The sequence below is a fragment of the Bubalus kerabau genome, chromosome 23, assembly GCF_029407905.1.
Source record: "Bubalus kerabau isolate K-KA32 ecotype Philippines breed swamp buffalo chromosome 23, PCC_UOA_SB_1v2, whole genome shotgun sequence".
In the NCBI taxonomy this organism is placed as follows: Eukaryota; Metazoa; Chordata; class Mammalia; order Artiodactyla; family Bovidae; genus Bubalus; species Bubalus kerabau.
Window position 1 is genome coordinate 15,388,920 of NC_073646.1, and position 27,952 is coordinate 15,416,871.

General features: G+C 48.8%; 1 protein-coding gene across 4 annotated transcripts in view; it reads left to right on the top strand.

Annotated features, from left to right (window-relative positions):
* Positions 1-27,952, top strand: part of ABCC1 (ATP binding cassette subfamily C member 1 (ABCC1 blood group)) — a 152,283-nt gene that overhangs the window by 65,207 nt on the left and 59,124 nt on the right. For all 4 annotated transcript variants that reach the window (XM_055561633.1, XM_055561634.1, XM_055561636.1 and 1 more), the window contains 7 exons: positions 4,016-4,077; positions 5,799-5,930; positions 16,439-16,669; positions 17,713-17,890; positions 19,116-19,277; positions 22,957-23,049; positions 24,687-24,890. In XM_055561633.1, the coding sequence (XP_055417608.1) occupies positions 4,016-4,077; positions 5,799-5,930; positions 16,439-16,669; positions 17,713-17,890; positions 19,116-19,277; positions 22,957-23,049; positions 24,687-24,890 (1,062 nt within the window). The remainder of the gene's footprint in view (positions 1-4,015; positions 4,078-5,798; positions 5,931-16,438; positions 16,670-17,712; positions 17,891-19,115; positions 19,278-22,956; positions 23,050-24,686; positions 24,891-27,952) is intronic.

Genomic DNA, 27,952 nt, shown 5'->3' on the forward strand with positions numbered 1-27,952 from the left:
CCCCTTGGCTGAGCATCTTTGTGCAGGGCTGACCCTGTGTTGATGCCAAGACCGAAAGAAGCTGCATTTGAGCTCCAGTTCCTCTCCTTAAGAATCACCATCTTTAATGTCATGAGGTCTGATGTAAGCAGGGGTTAGCCAACTTTTTCTGTAAAGAGGTAGATGGTAGATAGTTGTAGACTACACGGTCTCTGTCGCAAGTACTTAGTTCAGCTGTAGCTCAGAAGCAGACATGAACAGTATGGAAATGAATGGGCATCACCATGTCCAAATAAAACTATTTTGTAAGCGGCCGGACTGTGGGCCTGAGTTTGCCAGTCTTGACATGAAACATCTGCTTGGTATGTCAGGGTCTGCAGGAAACGGCGGACTTGTTACTGGGGTTACCATTAGAATTAATGTTAATACTGCTAATGTCATCGCTTGAGCTTTTACTCCGCACCAGGAACTGTCCTGAGTACTTCACAGGCTTTATCTCATTTACTCTCACCATCACCAAGTAACATGGCCCAGGCCCCTCAGCCAGTAAGTGGCAGGGCTGGGATTCAAACCGCCTTCCAATCACCTTGCTCCGTGTTGCTTCACCTCTGGGTGCTTCCTACCCTGGTACCCGCCCTCCTCCTCCCCCCCAGGCTTCTTGTTTTGTTGTTCTCCTCATAGCTCTGAGCATTTATCTTTATATATTTATTTGTATCCCTGGTAGCTCAGACGGTAAAGCATCTGCCTACAATGCAAGAGACCTGGGTTCGATCCCTGGGTCAGGAAGATCCCCTGGAGGAGGAAACGGCAACCCACTCCAGTATTCATGCCTGGAAAATCCCATGGACCTAGGAGCCTGGTGGGCTACAATCCATGGGGTTGCAAAGAGTCGGACATGACTGAGCGACTTGTGTGTGTGTGTGTGTGTGTGTGTGTGTTGCTTACTGTCCTGGAGGCGATATAGGGCGAGGAGCTCACTGTCTGGTCTTGGATGTAATGATATTTAGCCATCTCCTGGCATATAAGCAGGCCCGCCCTCAGTATTTGTCTAAGAAATAAATGAGTCATTGTCCCAAGCATCTCCTTCTCTCTCTGCCAGCTTTTTACAGGGGCAGGAACTAGGCGATAGCTGAAGTGCATTTGTGACTCTTTGATAACCTGCCCACTTCCGGGGAAAAAAAAAACAGCCTGCAAAGCAAATACCACCACCTCCTCCAGGAATAATGCTGCGGCCTTGGGTTGGAAAAATTGCAGCTTCCACGCTGTCCCAAGGACCTCATTCTTCCTGGGAGTCTCCTGGGGGAGGCTGAGCAGTGTGACACACCTGACTCCCATTTCCCAGGTGTGAAAACTGAGACTCGGGGGTGAAAGGACTTGCCCAGGGCCATGTAGGTCGAAAGTGCAGGGTTGGGGGATTCAAACTCAGGGCCATCTGGCTTTTGGTTGGTTCGGAATGTAGGTCTGTGGGCCAGCTGCATCTGATGAAAGGTACCCTGATGCCAGGCTCCCACCCCCAGAGAGGGTGATCTAGTTGGTCAGGGCACCTGTGTTTATGACGCTCCCCAGGTGATTCTGGAACAGATAGTACTAGTGAAGCCTGGTGGTTCTCAGCTCAGGCTTCATATTTGACTCATTGGGGAAGATTTTCATGATAGAAACTTTCAGCTGTGTGCAACAGTGGACAGCATTCTATAATGAGTGCCATGGACTATTTAATTTATTTATTTAAAATTTTTACCTGCCATGGACTATTTACCCTGCATCACATGTAAACATTTCATTAGGTATCTGCAACAGATAAGGAATTTAAAAATTTTTAAACATTTTATTTTGAAATAATTTGACCCACAAAAAGTTACAAAAATGGTGTTGTTCTTGTATACCCTTCTCCAGATTTCCACAATAATATCTGAGAGATAAGGATTTTAAGTAGTACAACAATGGTACCATTATATGGCCTAACAACTTACTAATTCCTTAATATCACCAAGTATTCCAGAAATGCACTGTGGTGCAGAGTGGTGCGGCCTCTTACGTGGTATTGTTCCTTTTCCACCTGATAGCTGAACCATTTTACGCAAAGACATGTCCCCTCATCTCTTTGGTCACCCCATGTTGTCATAGACAAATGCTTGTTTCTTTCCTTCTGTTTTCAAAACAGTGACTTGGTTCTCTAGTATGTTTTCACTGACACCAAGAGGTTTTCCTTCTCTTCCAGTATCAAGGTGGACGTGTGTATTTAAAATGTGATGCGTCTCAGTCCTTTTGCCTTACTGTCTGTATTGCAGCTCAAATGGTCCCTTTCTGGGCTCGTGAGAGCCACTTCTGGTTGCATCTGAGGTTTTTTACCTACCCTTGTCTTGTTGGGTGTGACAAGATATTCTGGGCTTATCTTGTACATTTCCTGCCCAGCTACTTGGCCAAGGAGACTGGGAGCTGAAAACAAAAACAAGAATTCAAGTATCTGGACCCACCACAAACCAGCTAAACGGGAGTCTCTGGGGAGTGGGGCAGATACAGTGTATTGTCTGAGTGCCCCCAGCCAGGGTGGACAACCGCTTGGGTAGAATGTGTTTCCTCTTCAGTCTCTCTAGTTTCTTTTTTTTTTTTAGGATTTTTAAAATATCTTTATTGAATTTGTTACAATATCATTTCTGTTTTATGTTTTGATATTTTGGGCCACTAAGCATGTGGCATCTTTGTTCCCCGAGAGGGATGGAACCCACACCCCCACATTGAAAGGCAAAGTCTTAACCACTGGATCTCCAGGGAAGTCCCTCTCCAGCATCTTATCTCTGCAAAATTCTGGGACGGAGAGCAACGTCCTTGGCTAGTGATCTCATCGTTAGTCTGGTGACCCCACCTTCGCCAATGCTCGTGTCCCCAGATTTAGACTTGAATGTATCAGCCCTCATGTGCAATCCCAAAGGCTCTGTCTGATGGCCTTGCCTGTGTGGCGCTGAACTGGAGCATCTTTGTGGCTCTGGGAAAGCGGTTCTTTGAAAGCTTGCTTAGAATCTGTTGATGACTTCCTGTTGCCCTTGGGATGGAGACCAAAATCCCTTATGTGGCTTCCAGTGTAGATTGACCACAGCTTCCAGTGTAGACTGCTCAGGCCCCCTCTTGTTTGCTGGAGCCCACTGTGCTCCCCTCTACCTCGGGGCCTCTGTACACATCAGTTGCTCTGCTGGGACCACCTCGCATTTCCCCCTTCACTTAGTCATCCTCTCCTCACTTTGCAGACCCCAGCTTGAATGCCTTCCCTGACCTCCATCAACTGGATCAGCCCAATGAAGTCCCAGTAATCGCACTGGTCATACTGACCTGCCTCTGGGATGTAGTCCGTGTCACAGTTGTGGTTTTGAATTTGTTCATGTGATTGATTAATGTTTCTCTCTGTAGACCCTGACTATTTGGGACTCACGTTCTGTCTCCACCGCTTCCAGCTCTGGCACCCTGGGCAAGGCTTTTCATCTCTCTGCCCCTCGGTGTCCTTAACTACAGAATGGAAATGATGCCTTTATCTAGTTCCTAGTGTGATTATGGGGCTTCCCTGGTGGCTCAGACGGTAAAGCGTCTGCCTGCAATGCGGGAGACCCGGGTTCGTTTCCTGGGTCGGGAAAGATTAAAAGAGATCATTTTCATAAAACATGTAAAACAGAACTGTTACTAGCTAGCAGAGGGTGTTAGCAGTTGGCCTGGATTAGGGTTATTTATGTCTGTTAGTTTAGCTTTGTGTATAGTAGGTGCTCAGAAGATACTTGTAGAATGAGTGAGTGAATGAATGAAAGAAAGAGGAATAGAGGTCATACCAGGTTCTGTGAGGATACAAGATAATGCTAGTACTTTGTGTGCCTGCCACTTTGTAGATGCTCAATAAATATTGGTGGAATAAATGAATGGACTAATAAATGAATTAACCATGGCCCACTGGGAGGACCAGGGAGCTGGCTGCTCCCTGCCTGGAGCTGGCATAGACGAGAAGTTTAACCTATCATTTCCTCTGGGTTCCCCACCCTGTGCTCTCTTTCCATAGAATCCTTGCCCGGAATCCAGTGCCTCCTTCCTTTCCAGGATCACCTTCTGGTGGATCACAGGGTAAGTCCTGGCCCCCAAACCTTGGGCGGGTGCTGGGCCACCAGTGTGCAGCTCTCCCTCCCTTGCACTTTTCGACAGGGATGTGTCCTGAGCGTGTGTGCCCTGGGCATGGGTCTCGGAGACACCGACCCTGAGCCCACAGTCATGTGATATGTGTATAAATAGCTCGGCCTGGGCAAGAAGCTGCACACTCCTGGCTCAGCTTCAGATTTGGTGGTTTTTGTTTTGCACTGGGTGTAATTATTATCATTATTCCCCTTCCCCCCCGATTTAAATAATGCTCGCGCTGCGCCCCCCGCCGCCCCCTGAAATAAATAACATAGGAAAAGGGGGTGAGAGAAGTGTGTTTGGACCAGTAGCAGCAGAGGCGCCGCCACCCGCAGCTCAGCACACTGCCTGCTCGGCCTCCTTTCATCCGCATGTTGTTTTCTTCACATTGTCATCATCTTACTGGGGGTTATTTAAATCCCTTCTCCTCCCCCAAGCATTTCTCCCTTGTCTTTATGAACTTTTTACACTTCTTAATTTAGTGTTTTTCTTAACTGTTTTTCAATTGCTCTTAAAGAAGAGCTCTGGGACAGTTGATGGCGTTTGGACATGGCCTGCAGGTCACGCCAGCCAAGCTCGTGTTTCTGATTTTGGTCACGGTCCTCTGGTGATATCAGAGCGTGTCCTTTCTCTTAGGGGGTTACACACTGATATTTAGGGGTGAAGGTGTGGAGGGTCTGCAGCCTCCTCTGAAATGGTTCAGAAAAAAGATAGAGGCATACTTCATTACGCTTCCCCGCTACCGTGTTTTTTTCCAAATTGAAGGTTGGTAGCCACCTTGTGTCAAATGAGTCTGTTGGCACCCTTTTCCCATCAGCTTTCACTCACTTTGTGTCTCTCTGTCACATTTTGGTAATTTTCACAATCTTTCAAACGTTTTCATTATTATTATATTTATTATGGTCATCTGTGATCCTTGCTATTATTACTGGATTTGCTAAAGGCTCAGATGATGCTTAACTTGGCATTTTTTAGCAATACAGAATTTTTAAGCTCTGTATGTTACTTTTTAGACATAATGCTAGCGTAAATATAACTGTAGTGTGGGAAACCAAAAAAATTCTTGTGACTCGATTTACTGTGATATTCACTTTATCATGGTGGCCTGAAACCGCACCTATGGTATCTCCAAGGTCTGCCTTGTATGTGTTCGCACACGTGTATCTAGAGACAGAGACAGATAACAGCACATGTGAAATGTTAACAGTTGTGAGCTTGGTGAAGGGTCGACAGGAATTCTTTGTACACTTCCTATGGTTTTTCTGTGAATTTGAAATCTTTCAAAATAACAAGTTAAAATACTAAGTTTCCCCTTTTTTAATGAAAGTGTTCAAAGCAGAAAGACTAGGCTAATAAACCTTAAACTCATCACCAAATATAATGATGGTTAATGCTCTGCGATATTAGCCTTAAAATTTTTTTTGGAAAGTAAATTAGAAACATCCTGCTACTTTCCTCCTAAATACTCTGTATGTTTGTCTAAAAACGAGGCCGTTTTTCCTGGGGGATCTAACGGAATTAGCAGTAATGATGCCACGTGCCCGCATGTCCATTCATACTGAGATTTCCCTGATCACGGCTGCCTGCGGTCGTCTGGGCCGCGGTAGCAGGGAGGGCCATCGTGTCATCTCCTTCTGACTCTCATCGCCTCCCCTCTTGTGTTTTGGCCACAGGATGATGGTCCAGGGCTACCGCCAGCCCCTGGAGAGCACCGACCTCTGGTCCCTGAATAAGGAGGACACGTCAGAACAAGTCGTGCCGGTCTTGGTAAAGAACTGGAAGAAGGAATGTGCCAAGTCCAGAAAGTAAGTGCCAGGCATCCGGCCTCGGGCAAGCCGGACGCTCACTAGGTTGATCCGGTAGCCCCGTCCCTCCACTGTGGCCCGGGATGGTCTCAGTGCCCTGAAGTGTTATAGCCCTGGGCGGGCTGCTTCCCTTCCCAGAACCACGGTTTGCTCACCTGCGATTGGAGTGGAGTCCAATATGTAGCTCAGGCAATTTGGATAGAAAAGAAAAGAGAAAGATGTCAAGTGAGCGGATTCTGTTTGCCGCGACCCTCAGCGATCCCGTCCTCCCGGAGTTGTTTCGTTTCCCCACCCTTCTCTCTGAGCAGCTGGCATCCTGAGCGTTCTTACTGTTTTAAATGGTTCGGTTTAACACGCCAAATCAACTGCTTCTTGAGGTGTTCAGCTTAAGAAGCCCCAATTGAGAGTGATTTGGGCTGTACTGGATTTTTTTTTTTAACAGAGTTTGATTTTTTGGAGCGCTTTTAGGTTCGCAGCAGGTCTGAGCAGAAGCTGCAGAGTTGCACACACTCCTCCCCTGCCCGCTGTCAGGGTACCCCCACCAGAGGGGCACATCGGTGACGGCCTATAAGACCACACTGAGTACGTGGCTTACATCACTGTTCACTCTCTGTCTTGGATTTCACACCCTCCCCCCTTGCGAGCTGTATGCCAACCCCAAGCTCTGTCATCCGGTTATTTTGGGAGTCAGGCGAGGGCCTCTCCAGCACGTATTGTGTCTTATTTCTTCAAATACAAGATGGTATCACCTGTGCTGTGCATCATTATGATGTCATCACCTGTGTGATGCACCAAGGAAAAAGGAAAACGGCTGCCAGTTAAACCAGGATATGACATTGACTTAAGACGCATCCAGCATCCAGAGAAGCCAGACGAGAACTTGAGAGGGACTCTGATGGCAGGGGATGGTGTCAGCCCTCTTGTGGTCATTATGGGATGGTGCCCACCTTGAAGAGCTGGCTGCCGAGGGCCCAGCCTGGTGTGCGTGCATGTGTGATAAGTCACTTCATTTGTGTCCGATTCTTTGCAGCCCTATGGATTGTAGCCTGCCTGGTTCCTTTGTCCATAAGATTCTCTAGGCAAGAATACTGGGGTGGGTTGCTGTGCCCTCCTCCAAGAGATCTTCCTTACCCAGGGATCAAACCCACGTCTCTGGCGTCTCCTGCATTGTTTACCACCTGTGCCCCCTGGGAAGCCCCAAGCCTGGTGCACAGCCCCACAGAGCAGCTGGCCTCCCAGGAGAGGAACCCTGGCTCTCCAATTCCTCACCTTTTGCAGGAACGCTCAAGCTCCAGGTCTTCAATCTGCATCAGGCTGTGGGTGGGGAATGTGGGACATTGACGCTGCTGGCCACCAGGACATCAGCAGAGGACCTTGTGACTGTCTGCAGTGGCCATGAACAGAGGAGACGTTGTCTCCTGGGAGGTGGGTTGAGCTGAGCCTCTGTGGCCTTCGTGGTTAGGAGGTGCTCTGTGCACATGTGGCTCTGGCTGGGCACCGTGTCTGTGACCCAGTTGGAGGTTCTTGGGCATAGTTGGGGTTTCCGGTTCCCTTTGGCCTGGCCTGCAGCCTCCTCCCTGATGGGAAGGTGTCTCTTTAGGCTTTTTCCCACCTTGGGTAGCAGGGGGTGCCCCCCCGGCTGTCCTCTGGAGCTCTGCCCATGAGCTGGTTGCTGCAGCTGTGGGAGAGGTCAGCAAGGAGACTTGCTAGGAGGAGGACTGGCCTTGCAACGTGAAGCTCCATCACCGGCCTGGCCCTTAGTTGTTTCGTTCAGCAGATAGAGTTGATGACTGCTGATGTGCTGAGTGTGGCTTTGGCCCTGGAGGTTCAGAGAGTGGAACGGGAGAGACAGGATCCTTGTCTGGTGGAACTTAGATTCCATGTGGGATCCAGGGTTTAGGGAGTCAAACACATCCTATGAGAAGCTGGAGAGAGTGTGAAATGAAATGATGAGATTAACAAGGAGGGGCCATGAGGGCCAGAGTGACTGGGAGCCGATACGGGTTGGGTGGTCAGGGGTGGCCCCTCTGAGTGGAGATTTGGTGTTAAAGGAGGGAGGGAGCTTTGCAAACATGGGAAAGGGCTTTCTGTTCGCAGGAACGGCTAGTGCAAAGGTCCTGAGGTAGAGGTGAGGTGGCGTGCTGACAGAGCAGCCCAGGGCTTGTGTGGCTGAAGTGCAGTGAGAGGTGGGGAGAACAGGAGGAGAAAAAGCAAGAGAAGTATTTGCAGGGGTTCGTAGGCTATGGTACTGGGCTAGGGTTTGATCCCAGATGTGGTGAGAAGACAGGTGGGCTTTTTGCAGGGCAGTGGCACATCCTCCGGGTTTTCCTTGTGGCATGTGAGATCTTTAATTGCGGCATGCAAACTCTTAGTTGCCGCACGTTGTGGGATCTAGTTGACTGATCAGGAATCGAACCTGGGGCCCTTGCATGGGAAGTGTGGAGTCTTAGCCACTGGACCACCAAGGAGGCCCCCAGGAGTTCTGTTTCGTAACAACCAGTTGGGGTGCTCTGGGGATGGTGGATCGTGGGACGAGAATCAAGGGAGATGGGTTCCTGGAGGTGTGAACCGTGCCAGCACCTGTGACCCCTGTGGGTGTGGGTGTAGGTGGGGAGGGTCTGCTGGGCGCCCCGGGGCTCCTGGGGAGCAGGGGACCAAGGCCTGGGCAGGAGGGCCGCCTTGGCATCTTGGGCTCAGGCCTCTGCCTCCTCTCCTCACCCCTGAGCGCCTCCTCTCAGGGCCAGGTCCTAGCTGCTTCCCCCACTCCCCTGACTTTTGGGTTTTAAAATCCAGTGGTTCATTGGGTTTCATCAGATGATTTTGAGTATAACAAAAAAAGAGTGGAAATTTCTCAACTTAACGGCCTCCCATAGATTAAGGCCACTCTGGACTATGGTTCCTGTTGGAATGACTATAAAATGATTTGGCAGCTCTGAAAAAGACTTGGGCAGTTTTAAAAAAAAACAAAACTTAGGGACTTCCTTGGTGGTCCAGTGGTTAAGACTTCACCTTCCAATGCAGGGGTGGGGTCCAGGTTTGATCCCTGGTCCAGGAGCTGGGAATCCCACATCCCTCGTGGCCAAAATACCAAAACATGAAACAGAAGCAATATTGTAACAAATTCAATAAAGAGTTTAAAAATGGTCCACATCAAAAAATATCTTTTTAATTTATTAATTTATTTTAATTGGAAGCTAATTACTTTACAGTATTGTGGTTTCTGCCTTACATCGACATGTATCAGCCACGGGAGTTAAACAGTTACGATACCAGCCAGCCATTCTACTCCTAGGTATATACCTGAGAGAACCGAAGATGTATGTTCATGAACTCGGGCAGAGATGTTCATAGCAGCTTTGTGTGTGGTGGTCAAAGCTGGGAGGAACCCAGACAGCTGTTAACAAGTGAGTAAGTGATAGTCTGTCAGTTGTGTCTGACTCTTTGCGACCTCACAGCCTGTACCCCGCCAGGTTCCTCTGTCCATGGAATTTTCCAGGCAAGAATACTGGAATGGGTTGCCATTTTCTTCTCCAGTTAACAAGTGAATAGGTGTGCAAATCTTGGTGTAGCCATGCAAGGGAGCACTTCTGAGCAATACAACAGAATAAACTATTGATACACTCAGCAACATGAAAATCTCTAATTAAGCTGTGTGAACAAAGCCAGGCAGCGGTACCTACTAGGTGACTCCTTTTATGTACAAGTCAAGAAACATGAAAGCAAGTCAGTAGTGACAGAAATCAGATCAGTGGTGGCCTGAAGTAGGAGGAGGTGGTCAGATGGGAGGGAGAAATTCCAGAGAGAGGAGAGCCCTGTGGAGGTGATGGGCGTGTTCATTGTCTTGATTTCCCTGATGGTCTGACAGGTGTGTAAATATGTCCATAAGGTTGTGCACTTGAGATGTCTGCACTTGCTTTGCAGGCAGGTTTTGTTTTTTTTTTTTTTTTTTACCATCGGAACCACCAGGGAAGCCCTGATCTTATATCAGTTATACTCTTAAGAAAGCAGTAGTGTTTAAAGAAGGGGTGACCATTTTAACTTAATTGTCTGTATTTCATAAAGGAATGCAAGCAGCAAATAACAAACAAAAAACAAAAGGCTCCAAAATACAGGTGTTAAGCTATGGTTCCCAACCTTTCAGATACATTGCCCCCTTTAATAAGAAAGACATTATTATTAAAGATATTAAATATAGATATTAGTATAACACCTCCTTAAATGTAAGGCAATCCATTAAAATAACCCAACCATGTGTCTTAGTTTAAAAATCAACAAAATGTTCTTGCTAAGCTTTAAAGCTAAAAGGTGAGTGATTTGTAATGAATCGCCATGTGTGTCTATGTAAATGCTCAGGCAGGCATGCACTAGAACAGAGAGTGAAGAATTGCTGTGTGCTCATAAGTGGAACCTTTTCTGCGGCAGCTGCAAGTTCTGACCAACTGGGTCTGGTGGTTCTGGAGACCAGAACCATCGTCACCCTCACGCACAGGGTTTTGCAAAGTGGCGATTCATACTTGGCAAAGTTCTGAACAAAACTTAAATTTGCACGCTGACTGCAATTCTAAAAAATCGAGGTGTATTTCATCTTGCAAAAAAAAAAATACATGCTGTGTATGGATTTACCTCAGTCTTTCCCAGCATCAGGGTCTTTTCCAATGAGTCGGCTCTTTGCATCAGGTAGCCAAAGTATTGGAGCTTCAGCATCAGTCTTTCCAATGAATATTCAGAGTTCATTTTCTTTAGGATCAACTGACATGCTGCAGTCCATGGGGTCACAAAGTGTCAGACACAACTTAACGACTGAACGGCAATAACAGCAGTGAGTTTATGCTGAAGATGGAGTTAGAGTCGAGATTTGGGTGATTTGGGGTACTTCCCTGTTGGTCCAATAGTTAAGATTCTGTGCTTCCTCTGCAGGGGACTTGAGTTTGATCCCTGGTCAGGAACCTAAGATCCCGCAAGCCGCACAGCATGGCAAAAACAAACAAATCCATAGATTTGGGTGATTTTAGGCAGACTCTGCGATGAACATGAACTTGGGCAAACTTCGGGAGATGAGGGACAGGGAGGCCTGGCCTGCTGCTGTCCATGAGGTCGCAAAGCGTCAGACATGACTGGGCGGCTGAACAACAGGGCAGGCTCTTCACCTCCATGGGTGCCTGGTGGGATTGTCTTCCTTTGGTGTGGTCCAGGACGTCAGTGGTACCCAGCCTTTTTGGCACCAGGGACCAGTTTCATGGAAGACAGTTTTCCCATGAAGCAGGAGGTAGGGGATGGTTTCATGATGATTCAGGAGCATTACATTTATTGGGTGCATGCTCGGTTGGTAAGTCATGTTTGACTCTTTGTGACCCCACAGACTGTAGCTCCCCAGGCTCCTCTGTCCATGGGATTTTCCAGGCAAGACTACTGGAGTGGGTAGCCATTTCCTTCTCCAGGGGATCTTCCCGACCCAAGGATCAAACCTGCCTCTCCTGTGTCTCGTGCATTGGCAGGTGGGGTCTTTACCACTGAGCCATCCGGGAAGCCCTAACTTTATTTCTATGATTGTTACGTCGTGATAAGGTGGTAATACAAGCGGGGGAGAGCAACTGTAAATAGGGATGAAACTCCACTTGCTCATCGGTCCCTCACCTCCTGCTGTGTGGCCCAGTTCCTAACAGGCCGCCAACCAGTACCAGGGCTGGGGACTCCTGCTGCATGTCAGAGAGAGCCTGGTCTCTGGCCCAGGCACTGTCACATCAGAGGCTGAGAAACCCCCTTGACAGCCTGTTCTTGAGAAACAAAAAGTACTCTCCAACAGCAACAACAACAGAAAGGGGGGAAATGATCTTAGGTTGTTTGTATTTGTATGGGACACAGTTAAAATCCTAGCAGGCCGTACTTTAGTCGGGGTGGGGAGGCGGTTGCCACGCCCATCTGTGGTTTCCAAAACCACCATCCCTACAGCTCTGAGGAGGATGAAAATGTGCGTTAAGGGTGTTACGTTCATTCTCTGCCCCTCTGTATTACACTGGATATTATGGATCAAAGACCATGCTCAGAGTACATCCATAAAATTGATTGAGCTATGACCTTTTTCAGTTTGAGATTTTTGCCTTTTGCCACAATGTTAGAGATCTTATTTATTTTTTATAACAAATGACACGCACAGCCTGTGGGAGCTCCTCGTGGGCCTCTGGTTGGTTCACTCCCTGCCCAGTCTGCTCTGGTTCCTTGAGGTTCTTGGAATAGCTGCCTCACCTCTTTTCAAAATCCCTCAGTTCCAGGCCATGCTGATCCGGTTCCTCCTGCCTAGAGTGCCCTTTCTCTCCCCGAGTGGACTCGCTCCCTCGTCCTGCAGGTCTCAGTCACCTCCTCCAGGAAGCCTCCATGATATACTCCCCCCCACACACAGAGTGATCAGTTTCTCTCACAGGGCTGCTTGATGGCGGGGCTTTCCCCATGGCTCAGCCCCAAGCAGGGCCTTTGTGGAGGAGAGATCGATGGGCAAGTTTCAGCTTCCAGCTTCCCCACCCTTCCTGTTTCCCTGTCCTGGGAAGTTTTCTCCTGACTCAGACCTTCCCTCTCCAACTTTCCTTCCATTCCCAGCCAGACCATCCAGATGCCCAGCTTTCTTCCTCCCTCCGAGAGCGCCTGCTTCCCTTGGAAGCCTCTTGTTCACTGGATGCTTTTTTCTCTCCTGACTCGCCGTAGCTGGTCCCTCCCACTGTTCCTTCCACCCAGGCCTGAGCCTTCCTCCTCTCTGCCCATCCGAGACCTTCCCCCAGGCCCTTTGGCCGCCTGTGTACTGGCCCGCCAAAAACAGCCCTGTGTCAGCGGCAGGGCCCAGCTTAGGACGTGGTGCAGAGAATGAATGGGGGGCGTGGGGGACGAAGCCACTTCCTGTCCCCCTGCCCTGCCTGTTGTCCTCCTTTCCAAGAGGGCATGTGTGTGCAGAATGAAATCACACTAAAAATCCCCGCCAGGATCCCAGCTTCAGGGCAAGTCAGTGAAGTGAGCAGGGAAAGAGCTTTCACTGACAACACAAGAGTAGCGATAATCCTCTGTGGTTGGTAGAATGTCCCCCCACCAAAAAAAAAAAAAAAATCCACATCCTGATCTCCAGAACCTGTGTATACGTTACATGGCAAAGCTCAGCTCAGGGTGTGCCCAGTCATGTCCAACTCTTTGTGACCCCATGGACTGTAGCCCGCAGGACTCCTCTGTCCATGGGATTTCTCAGGCAGGAATACTGGAGCAGGTTGTCATTCCCTTCTCCAGAGGATCTTCCCGAGCCAAGGATCAAACCTGCGTCTCTGGTGTCTCCTGCATTGGCAGGCAGGTTCCTTACCGCTGTGCCACCTGGGGAACTGGCAGAGTCCCTTTGCAAATGTGATTAAGTTCAGGATTCTGAGAAAGGCGACTAGGCTGGGTTTTTTGGGTGGGCCTGATGTAATCATCATGAAGGTCCTTATAAGGAGGAGACAGGAAGTCAGAGAGGGAAAGTGTTGAGCTGCTGGCGGGACGAGGAGGCAGGCACTCTGTGCCCAGGTGTGTAGGCATCTTCTAGATGCTGGGAAAGGTGAAAACAGCTTCTCCCCTGGAGCCTGCGGGCCAGCTTAGACTTCTGACCTCTACAGCTGTGAGATGTGAGGTTCGTGTTGTTTCAGTCCACTCGTTTGTATTCACGGGTCGCAGCAGCCCCAGGCAATCCTACAGCTTCACCCAGAGTTTACGTTTGAGTCTGGACGCACTGGGAGGCCAGGAGTGGAGCCGAGGTTGGGGAATGAAGCGCTTTAGGAGGATCCCATTGGCTGCCATGCAGGGGCTCGGTTGTCAGGGAACAAGAGTGGAAGGAAATGGGGGAGCAGGGAGGGGGCCCCGGCGATGGTCACTTGTGTGGGTCAGAGGCCATGGTGATGGATAGCATGGATGGATGACTGCACACACATCCCAGGAGTGGGACGTACACGACACACACCTGATTGGACCTGGGAGCGTGGAGGAAAGGGGATCAGGGAGGATTCCCATGTTTCTGGTTCTTTCCTGAGGTGGGAGCATCGAAGGGAAGGATCCGGATTTGACGGAGCCCAGACTAGTGCCCGGATCTCTTACCACTTCCCAGCTGGTGCCAGTGGTAAAGAACTTGCCTTCCAATGCAGAACCTGTAAGAGACGCAGGTTCAATCCCTGGGTCAGGAAGATCCGCTGGAGGAGGGGTTGGCAACCCACTCCAGTGTTCTTGCCTGGAGAATCCCCATGGACAGTGGATCCTGGCGGGCTACGGTCCATAGGGTCACAAAGAGTCAGACACGACTGAGTTTCTTAGCATGCATGCACGTACAGACCAGTGCCCATGGTTTGGAGTAGGGATAGGGGAGGGAACCAAGGCAGATCAGGAGGCTGTGGTCTCCAGGAGGGCGTTTCAGCTGATCTAGGTTGTTAGGTGTGGCTTGGATGGAAGAGGCAACAGTCCCCTGTGATTAAGTGCTGTTCAGTGAGCTCCTGCTATGGACCAATTCTATAAATTGTGAATCTTACGATTGTGTGCAGAGGAAGCTTATGTGCATATTTAAAGGCTGGAGCTCACATTTGGCCATTTGAGGGAGTCGCTTTGACTGCATTTTGTGGGAGAAGGAAACAACCTATTGCTACATAACAGTTCACCTCAAAATGTAGCAGGCTTAAGGAAGAATGAACATTTACTGTCTCATACCGTGTCTCTGGGTCAGGGATCTGGGATGGGTCTGGCTCGGTGGTTCTGGTTCAGGGTCTGTCATGGCTGCAGTCATCTGAAGGCTTGGCTGGGGGCACAGATCTTCTTCCACGTTGCACATGGTGGGCGTCACTGTGCTGGCTGTTGGCAGAGTCTCACCATGAGGTCTTCTCCAGAAGGCTGGTTGAGTGTCCTCATGACCTCGTGGTTGGCTTTGCCCAGAGTGAGGGATTCACAAGAGGGCAGGACAGAAGCCATGATGTTTTCTGCTACCTAATCTTGCAGGTGACAACTCTTTCTCCATTTTTTGACAAAGTTGTGAAGTCATTTCTCCGATACCCTATTCCGAGTGGGAGGGCACTTCACAGGGGCGTGTATGAGAGTTCCGATCTCGCAACATCCCTGAAACCTTGTTATCTGACTTTTTGATGATAGCAATCCTAGTGGGTGTGAAGCAGTGTTTCATCCTGGTGTTGGTTTGCATTTCCCTGATGATGTAAGGAAGTTAAGCAATATTTCATGTGCTTGTGCCATTCACATGTCTTCTTTGCACCTTTTAAAATTGGATTGTCTTTTTTCTTACTGGGTTGTAAGAGTTCTTTATGTGCTCTATTTATCAATACAAGTCCCTTATCAGATTTTTGATTGGCGAATATTTCCTCCCATTTCATGGGCTGTCTTTTCGCTTTCTTGGTAGCACCTTTTGAAGTTTCGGTTTTGATAAAGCTCAGTTTATTTTTTCTCTTGTTGCTTGTCCTTTTGGTGTCGTGTTTAAGTATCCATCGCTAAATCCAAGGTCATAAAGATTTTGCCCCCTTGTTGCCTTCTAAGAGTTTTACAGTTTTAGTTCTATGTTAAGTCTTGCATCCATTTTGAATTTTTGTATACAGTGCGAAGTAAGGGTCCAACTTCATTCTTTTGCCTGTAGCTATCTAGTTTTTCAATACCATTTGTTGAAAAAACAATTCCTTTCCCATTGAATGGTCTTCACAACTTTGTCAAAAATCAATCGAGTTTATTTCTGGATTTTGAATTGGATTGCATTGATCTCTGTATATGCCCCTCCTCATGCCTGTCTTGGGGGTTTCCCTGGAGGCTCAGACAGTAAAGAATCCACTTGCAAAGCAGGAGACATGGGTTTGATCCCTGGCTTGGGAAGATCCCCTGGAAAAGGGAATGGCAACCCACTCCAGTATTCTTGCCTGGGAAATCTCATGGCTAGAGGAGCCTGGTGGGCTACAGTCCTTGGGGTCACAACAGAATCGGACATAGTGACTAAACAGCAGCAACATGCCTGTCTTGATTATGGTTGTCCAGTAGTAAGTTTTGAAATTGGAAAATGTAAATCCTCCAACTCTGCTTTTCTTGTTTAAGATTGTTTTGGCTGTTTTCAATCCCTGGAGCTTCCATATGAATTTTAGGGTTAGCTTGTCCATTTGTACAGAGCGCTTGGATTCTGATAGAGATTGCGTTGATTCTGTAGGTCACTTTGAGACTCGCGCTTTTCTGAGCCCTTCACCTACAGTAAGTCATTTAGTTTTCACAAAAGCTCTGGGAGGCAAGTCCTACTTTCCCCCCATTGTACAGATGAAGAAACTAAGAGCTAGAGAGGTTAAGACACTTACCTGAAGTCACACAGCTGGCTGGGGTCCTGAGTCTGTGGTCGTAACCACCAGGCTCAGCTGCTTCTCTGCAGTGACTGGTTTTCTGGGGCCAGGCCTCTGTAGGGGTGGGCTTCTCCGGTCCTCTCCCAGCTGGTGGGCTGAGGCCCTGGCAGACCCCACAGCCGCTCCTCACTCCTTGTGTTCCAGGCAGCCGGTGAAGATTGTGTATTCCTCCAAGGACCCCACGAAGCCCAAAGGGAGCTCCAAGGTGGATGTGAACGAGGAGGCCGAGGCTTTGATTGTCAAGTGTCCCCAGAAGGAGCGGGACCCGTCCCTGTTCAAGGTGTTATACAAGACCTTCGGGCCCTACTTCCTCATGAGCTTCTTGTTCAAGGCTGTGCATGACCTGATGATGTTTGCCGGCCCGGAGATCTTAAAGTAAGCCCCGCACCCCACCCCAGCCGGGCAGTCCTTTGCGTCCTTGACCTTCCACTTGCGACACCCGTCACCCTCCCCTGGGGTCACACGCTCAGGGTTCTCTGGGCTCAGAGCCAAGTTTCCCCATCCTTACCCGCTTTACCTGATGCTTTGCTTTAATAAGCCATCTTAAAGGCTTGTTAAACCACGATGGTTATAAGAAACAGAAACCTACCAGGCTCCCCTGAAGCCAGAAGGGAGAAGACGGAGGCTTATCTTGGGAAGTCAACAGCAGGGATGTAGGGTAAGGGAGTTAGAGAAAGCGAGGTTCGGAGAAAGAATGAGACTGGCACTTCACAAGAACAGCTCACCTTTAATGAGGTGAGAAGGGGCAGCAGTCAGGTTAGTGAGCTGCTGCACTAACTGCAAGAAAAGAGTAAGTATATAGGCATATATGTGGAAAGCTACTGTCTTAAGGGGCCTGTTCTTCTCCAAGGTTGTTCAGATTAGTTATCTCTTCAAAGGCTGGGGCAAGGAATCCAGGAGATCAGCCAGAGGCTGGGACCAGCTGGGAGCTGGGCGTAATCAACCTTACTGTCCATTGTTTTCTTCGGGTGAGAGTTCTTTGTTTTGCATAGAATGGTGGGGAGGACCCTAGGAGAGTTTTCGCTCCAGGCTATTTTGAGCCCTGTAAACTTTCCTTCAAGGGAGTGTCAATTGTATGAAAGCTGCAAGCTGAAACAGGAAAGGAGGTTTCCCTCCCTCCCTCCCTCCTTCCCTCCATCTCTGCTTCTGTCTCTCTAGGGTTTGTTCTCTTTCCCTCCTTCCCTTCGCCTTGTGCTCCCTGCTCCATCACTTTTGCGTGATGAGGAGCCCAGGGCTTCACCCCTGCAGGGGCAGCACCATGTAGGTTGGGCTTCCCATCCTTGAAACCGAAGCGTGAGTGCCCGGCTCACCCGGCTGGCTCGGGAGAGCGTCACCTGCCAACACCAGAGGGCTTGCCCCTGTGTGGGCACCAGTTGTCGCGGTCTCTCACGCCGGGTTCTGTCCTCGCTGCCGCACAGGTTGCTCATCAACTTCGTGAATGACAAGAAGGCCCCGGAATGGCAGGGTTACTTCTACACGGCGCTGCTGTTCATCAGCGCCTGCCTGCAGACCCTGGTGCTGCACCAGTACTTCCACATCTGCTTCGTCAGCGGCATGCGCATCAAGACGGCCGTCATCGGGGCTGTGTACCGGAAGGTGGGGCGCGGCCCCCCGCGGGACCCTCAGGGGGCTTGGCCAGGTCACCTCTCAGGCCCAGCTTGCAGAGCAGTGGCATGAAGGTGGTCTGAATGGCTGTGGGTTGGCAGGGGGTGACCATCAGGCTTGACAGCTTAGCAGAGCTACTCCTAGAGGCTTGTCTGGGTGGGTGGTGCCCAGGAGCCCCCCTGCCCGGGTCCACCGCGGGTAATTGCATTTCTTGACTTGGGACGATCCAGATCCTTGCCCTGCTGTTAATGTACTATGTGTGAGTGTGTTCTGACTCTCCATTTGAACTGAGAAGATGGTACCTTCCCTGGATGAGAGACCCTCAGCACGGACAGCCTTAAGGGAACTGAATTACCTCCTTGGTCCCTTCATTTCTTAGCCTCTGGGCCCCGCAGGTTAGGAAGAGACTCTTCGGCAACTGGTAGAGAAAGATGGATTTGATCATTGGCTCTTAGCCGTGTCTGCATGTTAGACTCATCCAGAGAGCTTCAGAAACTTCCAAGGACCAGGCTGCACCCAAATCAAGTCAATCTCTGTTGGGGGGTCAGGGGGCAGGCATCAGTATTTCTAAAACTCCCTAGGTGACAGCATGAAACCATCGAGAGCCAGGGCGAGTTTATCCCTCCGGGAGATGTTGGCAATGTCTGGTTGTCATAACTGGGAGGGGGGTGGGGTGGAGTGGGGCGTGTATCTAGGGGGTGGAGACGGGATGTTGCTGAACGTCCTGCAGTGCACAGGACAGCCCCCCAGAGGATCATCTGACCTCGGGTGTCAGTAGTCTCACAAAGGAGAAACCCTGGCTGAGACCTGGTCCTTCAGGGTGAAGTGGGGACCAGCATTGTCAGCATCTCCTGGGGGCTTATTAGCAATGGATAGTCCCCCCAGGCTTACAGAGTCAGAAGTTGCCTCATAGCAGACTCCCTGGGGTGTGTGTGTGCACACGTACACACTCAAGTGCATGACGCAGGGTTTAGGCGACCTCTGAGGTCCCTTCTGTAGCGAAGAGCTCAGGATGGGGGAGGCAGTGGGTGCTGTCGACAAGAGACGGGCCTTTGTGACGAGACACACGGGCTGGGAAGGCAGATAAGCCTCCAGGGGAGGAGAAGGCGGCGACCTCTCCACTGGTGCGCTGTCTCCTTCCTCCACGTGGGCCTGGACGGGGGCCCTGGCTGTCCCCCACCACACCCACCCTCTTTCCCTCTCCTTTGTCCCGCAGGCCCTGGTGATCACCAATGCGGCCAGAAAGTCCTCCACGGTCGGGGAGATCGTCAACCTCATGTCCGTGGACGCCCAGAGGTTCATGGACCTGGCCACGTACATTAACATGATCTGGTCAGCCCCTCTGCAAGTCATCCTTGCCCTCTACCTCCTGTGGCTGGTGTGTGTTTGACGTCATTCCCTTGGCGCGTGGGGAGGGACCTGCATGTGTGGGGGAGGGAGTGGGTGCCAGGGATAAGAACCTCTGTAGCTCACAGGCATTTCTTTAAAAAAAAACAACACAAACTTTTGTTTTGTATTGGGGTATAGCCGATGAGCAATGTTGTGATAGTTTCAGGTGGACAGCGAAGGGACTCAGCCACACATACACATGCATCCATTCTCCCCCCAAACCCCCCTCCCGTCCAGGCTGCCACATAACATGCTTGCTGGCGTTTCTTGGCATCATTCACATTTTATTTTCTGGCTTGTCAGCCAGCTCCTGGGTATTTTGTTCCTTTCTTCTGTTGTTGGGCTGTGTTCTCTCGGGTGACATGGTATTTATTTGCACGTGTCTCTTCTTGATGGTGTGTGTAGTTAACCACCCTCTGACATATCCATTGTATTTCTCCCTCTGTGTCTTCCCAAACACTCAGCAAACTCATTTATTCATGAGTCCTAAGTTATGTTGGTCTTTCGGTTGCAGGGGGTAGAAGTGCATTTTAGAGCAACATAAGCAAGAAAAGGGAATTTTATGGGTGGGGGTAACTGAAGAGTCTCGGGGACTGGCTTCAGGTATGGATGGATCTGGGAGATCTGGCAGTGCTGTAAGGACACAATCTCATGCCCTCATCATTTCTTAGCTTGGTGTTTCTCTGAGTTGACTTCATTCTCATTGGGATTTCTTCACATGGCTTCCATAGCTTTGGGTTTATATCATCTTCACAGGTGTTGGTGCCAGACAAAAGAGAAGATACTCCTTTCCCTTTTGTCTCAGTCAGACTCCCAGGGAGCACTGTGGCCCAGCACAGTCCTAGTCGCATCCTTGAAAAAATATCGGGCTGAAATAGGCAGCATTCTCTGATTGGCCGGCCTGGGTCACATGTTCTCTCTCAGTGTGAACAGGGTGTGATTGACAGCCCTTCCACATGGGGAAGGGCACCTCCCAAAGTATGAAGATGATGAGCAAAGATGCTCATAGCCTAATCCAGGCCTTACTCTTTCTACCTCTGGGCCTTTGCACATGCTTTTCCTTCCACCAGGAATTCCCTTTCCTCCCTACTGATGACAAGGACTTCCAGACTATCCCAGACTTTAAGGCTGTGATAAATACCACTTCCACTGATTTTTTCCCCCTTTCAATTAGGCGGACTTCTTCATCTGGCAGGTGTCTTGGGGCATCTACTTCCCCAGAAAGTGCTGTCGTGGAACAGTCCTTTTAGAATTGCCTTCAGGGTTGATTTGTGAACCACTAAGAAAATGGCTTTATTTTAAATGAGAGTTGCTGAAAGTGTTATTGATATGTGGGGCAGGATAATTCTTCATTGTTGGGGGCTGATCTGTGTGTTGTAGTATAGTATGTTTAGCTGCCTCCCTAGCCTCGCCCCAGGAGATACCAATCACATACCACCTTTTTACCCCCACTCTCCCACCGCCACTTGCAAAAAGGTCTCCAGATGTTTTCAGATGTCCCTTGGGGGAGTATACCTCGCTGGTTGGGAACTGCTGCTTTAGACCAAAACCGGGCTTTCTCTGACAGTCAAGAACATAGGATAAGAGGCAACAAGATGGCTCTGAAATCGGGCTGCCCCGGTTCAGATCCTGCCTCTTGCCGCTCTTATGGCTTAATGTCGCTACGTCTTGATGTCCTCATTTGTAAACTGTTGACAGTCAGGAAACGTCATTGCGGTGATTGATGTCAGGACAATTGAATGAATTGCTGCAGGCAGTGTTCCCTGAGCAGTACATGGTACAGAGATGTGCCCTGTGTCTTTTAGTTACTGTGATTTGCTTTCAGAGTTGATTCTGAATGCTTCAGATTGTTGGTAGAAATCACCTTCATTCTTAGAGGTGGATCAATCGTCACTGAGCAGAGCTGCATCACAGACAACATTTGGAACAGTTGTTGTTGTTCAGTTGCTCAGTCGTGTCCAACTCTGTGACCCCATGGACTGCAGCACGCCTGGCTCCCCTGTCCTTCAGCATCTCCCAGAGCTTGCTCAGACTCATGTGCATTGAGTCAGTGATGCCATCCAACCATCTCGTTCTCTGTCGTCCCCTTCTCCTCCTGCCTTCAATCTTTCCCAGCATCAGGGTCTTTCCAATGCATTGCCTCTCTGCATCAGGTGAACAAAGTATTGGAACTTAAGCTTCAGCATCAGTCCTTCCACTGAATATTCAGGGTTGATTTCCTTTAGAATTGTCTGGTTTAATCTCCTTGCTGTCCAGGTGACTCTGAAGAGTCTTCTCCAGCAACATAGTTTGAAATCATCAATTCTTTGGCACTCAGCCTTCTTTATGGTACTACTCTTACATCCATACATGACTTCTAGAAAAACCGTAGCTTTAACTAGACAGATTTTTGTTGGCAAACTGACAGTAGAGCAGTAGTTTGGAGCAGTAGAGCAGCTTTTTGGTAACCAGGACTGGAGCACCCAACAGTGACTCCTTGGAAGGGACTAACATGCTTACCCTCTGGTTCTGACTGTCCGTCTCAGCTGAGAGCGTATACACTGGGCAGACTCCTCAGGCTGTCTCTTCTGATGTGTGTAACTTGCAAGTTGAAAAATGTCGATCAATATCTTGCCTCAGTCATGATCTCTTAACCTTTCTGAGGTGCAGTGTCCTTAATCTGCAAATGGGACCACAGAACAGTCTATAGCTTCTCATCTACAAGTCCTCGTATCAAAAAGCTCTAAAAACCGAAAGTGTTTCTTAACTCATTTGGTGGCCAGACCTGACCTGAACAGATGTGTGTTATCATCTTAATTATCCCTCTCAGTGGAAATTTTCCCATTTGCTATTGAAAAAGAGAATTGCATTTGCTTATGGAATGCTGTTCCATGGCCTGGTGGGGTAAGATATACAGGCATATCCACCTATGTCAGGGGGTCCTAGGACTCCAGCAGGTTCATGATTCGCTAGGGTTACAGCAAGATTAACAAAGGTTGAAGGGGGATCAGGGACAAGCTTCCAGGCATCCTCTCACCCTGGAGTCAACAAGAGGTACTTAATTCCCCAGTTTGGATGATTGTGACAACATGTGTGAAACGTTACCAGCCAGGGAAGCTTGTGAGAGACCCCCTAGTCCAGGGTTTTTATTGGGGGCTGATCACACTGGCAGCTTCTACCTGGCACAGACCAAACTTCCAGACTCCCAAGGGGAAAAGGCTTAATCAGCAGAAGCCGTGTTGTTTGTACAGTTTAGGCATAGTGAGTCAGTCTTAAATCAGTTCTGACAATTTGGGGAGCCCTCCCCAAACCCAAGCACCCGGACCCTAGCCAGGGGCCTTTGAGCAAGATAGACCGTCCGGTGGGTGTATTCACTGTTTTCTGTTTCACATCTCATTACCTTTCTGAAATCCTTCAGTTCTTACTTGCAAAACCCACCCTGTTGGTAGAAACCAATACAGTACTGTAAAGCAATTATCCTTCAGTGAAAAATAAATAACAGCAACAACAGCAAAAACCACAACCTGGTCTTAAGGGTTTCAGATAAAGGATCGTGGCCTTAATATTTGTACAGGATTTGTGGGGCCCCGAGGGATGCTCTGGGATAAATCTGAAAAGTGAAAGAACTGCATGGGGTGGCTCGGCCCAGGAGGCCCTGTGCTGAGGCTTTGTTCTCATTCCTCCCGTAGAACCTGGGCCCCTCCGTCCTGGCGGGGGTGGCCGTGATGGTCCTCATGGTTCCCCTCAATGCTGTGATGGCCATGAAGACCAAGACCTACCAGGTAAGGGGGTGTCTCCATGGGCTCCAAGCCAGGCCCCTGCCTGAGGCCCTTCCACTAAGTGTCGGCTGACTTCCTTCTGCACAGGCAGTGGGGGCCTCAGCCTTGCCTGCCTGTGGGAATCCTCTGGGGCGCTTTCATAAACGCTGGTCCCCACGCCCCATTCCGGGAATTCTGAGCCACCTGATATGGGTGGGGCCTGGGCATCAGGGATTTTTAAAGCTTACCATTGGGCCGCCAAGGTTGGGAGCTCCTGAAATATTTAGACCTCGTGGGCCAGTGTCTGAAGCCGCATCTGTGGACCTCTGGGAGAGTCCTCATTTCCCGTGGGTTCTATTCCCTTATGGGTATACATTGTCCAGGGCTGAGCAAAAACCACCCCTTGCTTTTTTCCCCCATCACCTTACCTGGTCACAGCTACTTAGTATTTTTTAAGTTTTTAAATAGTCAAGTAACAGAGTGAATGTCTTCTCATTATATTTAAAAAGTTCAAATAATACAAAAGTGTAGGGCCTGTCCTCTTCCCTGTCCTCTCAACCACAGTGAACACACCAAAGCAAATCCTTCTAGAACTTTCTGTGTGGTTATGTAGAGGTCAGACTCACTGTATAGTTAGGCTTGGCGTGTATAAGTGTGTGCATTGTGGTGCTATCACCATATATATTTTAACACATACAGGCCCTTTTGGCAGCATGATTTTGTCGTTTGACACCGTGCCTGGGGGATCTTTCTGTGGCATGCCATGTGGTCTGACTTCATTCTCTTGAGCTCATGTCTAATGATCCATAACAGAGATGGGCCAGAGTTCTTTTTTTTTTTTTTTTGCTCCCCCATTGATGGCTATTTATGATGTGCCTGTGGAATTTCAAATGAGAGAGCTTGGCTGCGCTGATGATGCTATAGGAGAGACAGGTTCCAGAACGTGGGCCTGGTGGGATGAGGTTTGGGGGGGTAGGGGGATGATTATGGCCTCTCATCTTCTTCCCTTGAATGGTCCACCTCCAAAACAGTTTCAGTCTCTGGCCTTGACCTCGTGTTGCTTAAACTGTCCTGTTCCATGACTCAGGAGTGACATAGCACTTAATGATAGGGTTCTTGTGAGCAGGACTAAATTCCCCTGAAAAGCTTAGAAAAGTGTCTAGCTTAAGGAAAAGGCTAGGTGATATAAAAAATATTTAACAGCTCTATAGCATGGGTACCCAATGGTCAGAACCAGTGCTGGCTGGTACAGAAACACTTCAGTATTGTAGCAAGCGTGTACTGGCTGATAAGCAGTAAAGAAGATAAGAAAATGGAGGGGGAAAAAAGTATCATCTCTCATATTTGGATCAGCAGAGTAAGGCATGTGCCCCTTCCTCCCTGGATGGCTGTAAAGTTTTTCTTGCCTTTCTTCTAATTTTAAGAGGTTTTGCTAATAATGTCAAGTCTAACATGATTCAAAGCAGTTTTTTGCCTTGAAAAAACGAATCCTTTGGAGGGCTATCAGGGTCCCGAGTCAGGGTTCCCAGGGATTGCAGGCCCGCTTTCCCATCCTCAGGAAGGCCCGTTCTTAACAGATGGGGTTGTTGGTCTGGTGCTGGGGCCAGAAGTGAGCGGCCAGCTCCCCCACCGGTGAGGTGTTGACCGCTTCCTCTTCCAAGGTGGCCCACATGAAGTGCAAGGACAATCGGATTAAGCTGATGAACGAAATTCTCAACGGGATCAAAGTGCTGAAGCTTTACGCCTGGGAGCTGGCATTCAAAGACAAGGTTCTGGCCATCCGGCAGGAAGAGCTGAAGGTGCTGAAGAAATCTGCCTACCTGGCCGCCGTGGGGACCTTCACCTGGGTCTGCACCCCTTTCCTGGTGAGTGAAGCCAGATTTCTCCTGGCCCACACGGTCAGACGCTTTATTGTGTCGTCGTTGCCTATGTATTTTTCGGAAGTCGCTATTTCAGCACAGTCTTCTCCAACCACTCTTTTTTAAAAGTACCACCGCTGCCCTTTGTTTTATTCACAGCACTTAATAGCTTCCAGCCCAGGGCTGCCCGGAGCAGCCAGTTCAGGAACTGTTACAGGTTCACCATGAGCACAGAAGCTTGTGCTGCTCTGCTCTCTGCGTCCTTCATCGAGAAAGTCTGGCTAAGAAACAAAAAAAGTCAGCAGGACTAAGCTGTGTGCTTGGTGCCTTAGTTGAGCCACTTGATGGTGTCAGCTCCTTATCTGTGGGCTGTGGGCATCTGGTCACACATGGAGGGCTGGCAGTGACTTGTGGACCACACTCTAAGTGGCCATGCCAAACACACTCTAAAAGTCACTCACTGTTTCATCAATTGTCTTTCTCCACTAGAATGTCAGCTCCAGGAGGGCAAAGATTTTTTTCTGTTCACTTCTGTACCCTAGTGCCAGAACCAGTGCCTAATAGGTGGTCAACAAATACTTCTCATTCATTGAAAAAAATAATTCAAATCATATGCAAAGTTATGCAATAAAAAGTAATAAAAGTATATTATCCTTCCATCTATCCCTTTCCTCCAAAATGACAGTTTTGTATATCTTTTTAGGAAAAAAATGCTGTGTGTAGATATTTTTAAAATATTTATTATATATTCAAAAGGAGTCATACTTACATGGTGTTCTGGACCTTTGGATTTAGTATATAACTGCTCAGTTCACGCTTTCAGATCTGCTTCATCTGTTTGACCCATGCATACTTGTCCGGAGCGTGGGTGTGCCGTTGTGGACTTAACCCATCTCCCATGGCTGGCCTTTTAGGCTGCTCCTTGTTCTTTGCTGTTACTTAATGTTCTGATACACTTGCTGCACTGAATGTTCTGATACACACGTCTTGGGTTACTGTAATGGGTCTGTTCCTAGCTGGCCATCCTTGAAAGGTTTAAAGACGAGTGTAAGTTACTATTTTCCCAACCTGGCCGCAAACCCAGGAACCATATAGAGAGGGACTGTGGAAGCCCTTTAAGCACAGTGGACAGTTAAACATGGTTAAGGATGACTTCAGATCATGCCTCCCGCCCCCACCCCGCCACCATGCTTCTTTTTTCTTTCTGTCTTTGTATTATTAACTATGTCATTCTTTTTAAAAAATGTTATGCTAGTAGTGTTACTTCTTACTTATGTTGGCAAATATGTATTCCTATGACCAAAACCGCAACTTTCATAAATAAGAATTTTCTAATAGGCTACCATCTGCTTCATCACAGTAGAGTTGCAGGTAGAATGTTTAAGGAAACTCCTGCTTTTTTCGATGTTTGTCAAAGTATATTCATTTGGATACTGGATTTTGTTAGGCTCAGTTTGATGTCTCCTAGATTCTTAACACACACACAAGGCAACGTGGCGGAAATCAGTGATGCTCCAGCTTGTGCAGGCCTCACACTCACCTGCAGGCCTTGTGAAAGCCAGGCTTGCTGGGCCCCACTCAGTTTCAGATCCAGACTGTCTAGGAAGGCCCTGAGTATTCACATGTCTAACATGTTCCCAGGGGCTGCTGCTGCTGCGGGCCTGGGGTCCATGCTTTGTCCTCAGCAGTGGGGCCCATAGACCAGTAGCATTGGCATCACCAGGTTGCTTATTAGAAATATAGATTCTGAGGCCTCACCCCAGACTAAGCTCAGACAGATCTAAATTTTAGCAATTTCCCCGCCAGGGGATTTGTATGCACATTAAAGTTTGAAAAACATGGGCAAAAAGGCAGAGTAAGCACAGTTTTCTGTATAGGACCACCCAGTGAATAATTTAGGTGTCCTTGGCCGTGTGATCTCTGTGGCAGCTGCTCATCTCTGCTGGTGTAGTGCAAGAGTGGCTATGGATGGGACTTGACTGGTGGTCCAGAGGTGAAGACTTCTCCTTCCAAAGAGGGGCACAGGTTCAATCCCTGGTCAGAGAACCGAGATCCCACATGCTATGGGGTGTGGCCAAAAATTTAAAAAAAAAAAAAAAAAAAAGTAGGTATGGATGAGACAGAATGAATGGGTATGGCTGTGATCCTATAAAAATTACTGTATAGACACTGAAATTTGAATTTTGTATACTTTACTACGTGTCATGAAATTTTTTTTGGATCATTTAAAAATTGGGGGTTTTTTAGATCATTTGAAAATGTAAAATCCGTCCTGAGTTCATGGGCTGAGACATAACCAGCTGAGTCTTGGCTTAGAGGAGTGGAATGTTTCTCTGAGAGTCAGGACCCCTGCTGAATTCTCCTGCCAGCTCACGGAGTACCTTCAGCTGGTCATTTTACCTCCCTGCCTCTGGATCTTTGAGCAGGAGAGATGAAGGGGTTGGAGCTTTTCTGGTGGCTCTGTAGTAAAGAATCTGCCTGCAATGCAGGAGACACATGTTGGATCCTTAGGCTAGGAAGATCTCTTAGAGGAGGAAATGGCAACCCACTCCAGTGTTCTTGCCTAGGAATCCCCATGGACAGAGGAGCCTGGCAGGCTACAGTCCATGGGGTCGCAAAGAGTGGGACATGACTGACCATGAGCGTTTGGCTTGACTTGGCTTTGATAAAGGGGTTGGGCCCCAGGGCTGTGCGTGTGGCCCGCCCTCTGCAGGCCCTTGCCTCAGCCGACACCCCTGGACAGTCATGGTGCTCCCTCCCACTGAATTATGCTCAAGCAGTCCTCCAGGCGAATGAACACTGCCAGTGCACTGGAGTTGGCCGAAGCAGCAAGGTCACTTAGCTATTCTGGGACTCTGTGTTCCCTAAGATCCCCTCTGGCTCAAACTCTCCCACACTCCAGGTCTGCTGTCTCATTCTTTTCACATTCTAGCCTCCCCAGCCTTCCCCAGGTCCTTAGTAACTCTCTTTGTTTTGTTAAAAGTAAAAAATACAATACTGCATGGTAGTTAACAGGGATTGTTCTTATTTTCTTCCAACTGTTCAATCCCGCCAGGATCCTCTGTCCA